Source organism: Rhagoletis zephyria, unplaced genomic scaffold (assembly GCF_001687245.7).
Source record: "Rhagoletis zephyria isolate East Lansing unplaced genomic scaffold, Rhagoletis_zephyria_1.1 Rzeph_scaffold_30438, whole genome shotgun sequence".
In the NCBI taxonomy this organism is placed as follows: domain Eukaryota; kingdom Metazoa; phylum Arthropoda; class Insecta; order Diptera; family Tephritidae; genus Rhagoletis; species Rhagoletis zephyria.
The window spans coordinates 1-4,355 of NW_016187494.1; the positions used below are offsets into that span (position 1 = coordinate 1).

The following is a 4,355-nucleotide window of genomic DNA, read 5'->3' on the forward strand; positions in this document are numbered from 1 at the left end:
TGAAGACCCGCAAAACATTCAAGGGTTGCATACGTAATGTGCAAGTGAATAAGAAGACGGTGCGTATTACACCGAAAATGATTCATGGCGATATATGGCAAGGCGTTTGCCCATTAAATTAGTCAGCTAATAAAGTGGGTGAGAATTATAAAATTGAAACGAAATTGAAAACGATGACGACCGACGGTGAAATGCTTGTAAACAAAACCAATACTCTCATAGCTCGAATGCTACGCGCAAAACGGTATTGGCAGCAGCAGCACCTTTCTCTTGACTATGACGACTATAACTATGATTTCTTATTTTTCAATATATATTCAATAATTTTCTTCTCCTACAATGTTTTATTTGCGTTTAATTAAGTAAAGAAAATTTGTATTGCCATATATTTCTTATTAAACCAAAAATTGACAATAGTTTCTTTTCCAATAAAGTTTTTATGTACGCAAAAATTCTGATTTTTATTAGGCTGGGTTCGGTCAGGAGACAATTCTGAAGCAGTTACATAGGTTTGGCTGATTTATAATAACGCGATAAGACTTCCAGTTTTTTCTTGCCAAAGCCAAGGTACATATGTACATATATAATATGGAATTGGGTATTATCTGCTTCCACTCTTCGACAACTCTTACAAGTTGTCGGTCGTCTTCATACAAAAGTACCGGAACTAACACCAATTATGTGTTCTCTTTGCGATCGGTAGGTGATATGCCAAGTATCGGTACTTTTGTCTGCAGAGCAATAAGTAATTCGATGTTAACGAAGTCAAAGGGAACAGTGTGTGGATGAAGTATTGATGTAGGCAAGTATAGACCACTTTATTTCCTTTGGAAATAGGCTCGTCGGAAACAAATTTGTTATTGTATTATTTATGCGCGTTGCTAGATGTCAAGGCGAATCTATGCAAGGTGGTGTTACGTGAGCCGATGATTTCACGGCGAATTTGTATCTTTTGTCAAATTGATGTGTTCGTTGTAATTTTGTTTTGTACTGATTGTCAATGTGCGTATAATTTCTAACAAGGCGAATTTATATAAGATGGTGTTACTAGCTCAGCTGATTTTGTGTATGTGTTTCGCCGCACGGCTTCTGATATCAAATTGAAAAATTTTGTTTGAATTTCTACACACACTCTTACAGATTTTGACAGTTTATGCCGCCAAAGCAAAAACAAAATACATGTAAATTTTTGTTTTTGTACTCCTGCTATCACCTTATATTAATTCGCCTTGATTTCTAATTGAAATTTTTGTTTTTCTTCTGCCAACACACCACCTTGTATAAATTCGCGTTGCTAGATGTTGCCTTTTTGTATTGGTTTTAACTATTTAGCATACCCAGCGAACTTCATCCTGCCCAAAATAAATTTTTTGTATTGAAACATTTTGGCCCAATATTTTCACCAACAAATTACGTATACGATTTTCAGCTAAGGTTATGGTTTGGTGATCGTCAGAAGGCATATTTCCATTGCCGTTTTAAATAACTTAGCAACAGTGTTATGTCCGTGAAGGAGTTATTGAAATGCTGTAATCATCGCACAGCAAATTAAATTTGAAGAACTTTTGCTCTTCATTCTCTGGCGGTAACAATGATCCGGTTCGATGGTGTATCTTTCCTTGAAACTGTATATATACTAGTATATGAGCGAGTAACGTTGTTCTACAGAAATCCTATATATGTATATAGATTTTTTTTTAGACAAAATACCTTAAACATTTTATTCAGGAGCGTAATGGTTCTGATGATTGATATAACGGCGGTAATTTGCGATTGACCCCTGGACAACTCAAACCTGGTGTCTCCGAATGAAGCTCTAGCGAAAAGTCATATTTGAAGATAGCATCGCTGGGCATCGAAACGTGACAGCTATTGAACTTAATTTCTTGACTTGGGCACTCAATGCCCAGTAAAGTATTTCGTCTGAAAAATTTAAGCTTCTTAATAACTCATCATATAAAATACCGTTACTTTCGTATTATGAGAGGTAAATATACACCTGGAATTTTGTCAACTTATGAATAAAGGTACATTCTATATGCCTATCAATCGAATTGGACTTCCTATACCCCATTCGACATCAAAAATAAATATGGGCCCTGCGTACCCAAGTCACGGTTCTATGGTTATAATAAATTACGATTTTAGGTGTTTGAACCATTATCATAGAAGCTTACAACATTACATGACAGGGATTTTGCCCAGCGCTGTCTGTGAGGAGAAACAAGCTCGAGAGTGAGCTGGGACTCAAAGAAACTGAGTTAAAAAGTATTTCAAGGTATTCTCTGACTAGTTTCCATCGCAGCATAATCACTTTCTAACGCCCTGATTACCACTTGGCTGTCAGTAAATATTTACGCTTCCAGTCGACTACCTTAATTAAGCCCACCTCTGCTTGAAATGCGCTGCAGAAATCCGTGAGTATAAAATTGAAGTTTAAGGAGAGTTCTTGGCAGAACACAACTCTTGCAACTCTTCCCTTCTACTACGAAGTATCCAAGAAATATGTTTACCAGAAATCTTTGTGCGGAGAAGGATCCATTCGGGGTCATCGCTACGCATTTATCAGTTTAGTCGGATTCGAAGCCAAAGTTTCGACACAGCACCGCTATCTGTATGCTCGTTTACTGTTCTAAGAGTATTTTCTGGGCTGACTAGATGGTAAAACTTTTAGGGTTCTCCATTAAAATTTCTAGTTGCTCAAATACGGATTTTTTTTTATTGATAATGACGATAAAAAGACTCATATAAATCATTTGTTTCAGAAAATTATTGTGAACCATTAATGTAGAAAAAGTTTATTCACTTTTTACAATGTCTTCGTTTATCTATAAGTATGCATTATAAATAACTAAGTTATACCGCTAGAGATAAAAAAGTTTACTTGCTAAATCAATCTTCTTTAATATATTCTTCGTCAGCATTTTCCCGTTCCAACTCATCGTGGTAAATGAATGCCTTAAGACCGATCTCCACAAAGAAACAAATAATATACGAGAAAATGCATAGGAAAAATATTTCCACCCAATCGTAAGCAATATTATTGTATTTATCGCGTTCCTCTTCATAAGTCTTCAATGCCGTCGGACCCATATAGCAGGCAACAATGCAAATTGTTACAGCCAACTTCACTGTCCAGATGCAAGTACGCTCGAAGCGATTCAAAGTTGAATCGCCATATTTCCACGGTCCTATCAGAGCCTGAAATAGGAACCACTGTATGCAGAGACTCTCCAGCGTATCACGGAATGTGCGCTTAAAAGATTGTGAACCTTCACGGAAATTTGCTGCATCCAAAACTAACGGTTTCGTCGTTATCCACGCTTCAACCTCGAACGAACAGATGATTTCGTTGGCGTAATCCTCAATGACAATACGACGACAATACCAACTGGGATAGCGGCCGGAATTGTCACGACGTATGCTGAGCAACAGTGGCTGAGCAAGATCATCGCCTGTCAGTGGTAAGCGTAGTGTGCAAGTGGAGTTGCGCACCAAGTGCGCATTCTCGGGATTTTGATAAATTATAAATTTGCGCGTGCCTTGCGGTACAGCAAACATGAGAATAACATTTGCAGACGTAGCGGCATGCCAATGGCCGCCGGTGCTTATGTGAACATTGACACCGAACTCTTTGTTGTAGTCTTCCTGATCGAGTAATGTAATCAGTTCACCTTTGTGATTGCGCAAAGAACGCCAGGCGTAACAGAAAAGCAGCGAAAATAGTAGGAGCAGAAAAAAGAAAACTACGACCATATAACCATTCGTAGGCAGGCTAGTGAGCACATGACGCGGTGTACTAGTTTCCATGGCGGCAGTGGGATGCTTCTTGCCCGCGAACGTGGACAGATGATAACAACTGCAACTCAAGTTTTCTGCATCGCTTAAGTTTAGCTTGGGTATGCAACCAGTCGTTGACCATTCAGGATCGCGTAACTTAAAGTCCCAAACGAGACATTTCAGCATCGTAATCTCAAATTTGAATGTCTTCAGCGTGGAAATTTCATCTGCTGCCATTACGGCTAGGTAGGCCCACACATTTCCGCCCTTGTCGTTGACTACGCGAAAGGTGTGCTTCTCCGGCACAATATCGCCAGAGTCACGCATTTGATAGCTGCGCGGCTTGGTGCACAAATCAAGCTTGACACGCAGCCGAGTGGTGGGGTCAGAAAATTTTACAATCGCGGCGGTATTCTCTGGCATTTCGATGCGGTAAATAGGCATATCAAGTGAATCCTTGACATAGCCTTCAACAAGGCTGGTGAGTGAATCAGTCGCTGGTGTACTTCCGGATAGTGACATGCGAAACTCTATGGGGTTTTCGAGAAAAGTGTCTTCTCGTAGAGGATCTGCAG

The 4,355-nt window shown here is 39.2% G+C and overlaps 1 protein-coding gene across 1 annotated transcript; it reads right to left on the bottom strand.

Annotated features, from left to right (window-relative positions):
* Positions 1-2,892: 2,892 nt before the first annotated feature.
* On the bottom strand, positions 2,893-4,302 carry LOC108383062 (polycystic kidney disease and receptor for egg jelly-related protein-like). The gene has a single exon (XM_017639440.1). It carries the CDS (start codon positions 4,300-4,302, stop codon positions 2,893-2,895), a length of 1,410 nt encoding a protein of 469 aa, XP_017494929.1.
* Between the last annotated feature and the right edge of the window lie 53 nt (positions 4,303-4,355).

What these genes read in the sequence shown, in the direction of transcription:
- LOC108383062 (XM_017639440.1), bottom strand. Translation starts at nt 4,302, where the DNA reads ATGTCACTATCCGGAAGTACACCAGCGACTGATTCACTCACCAGCCTT.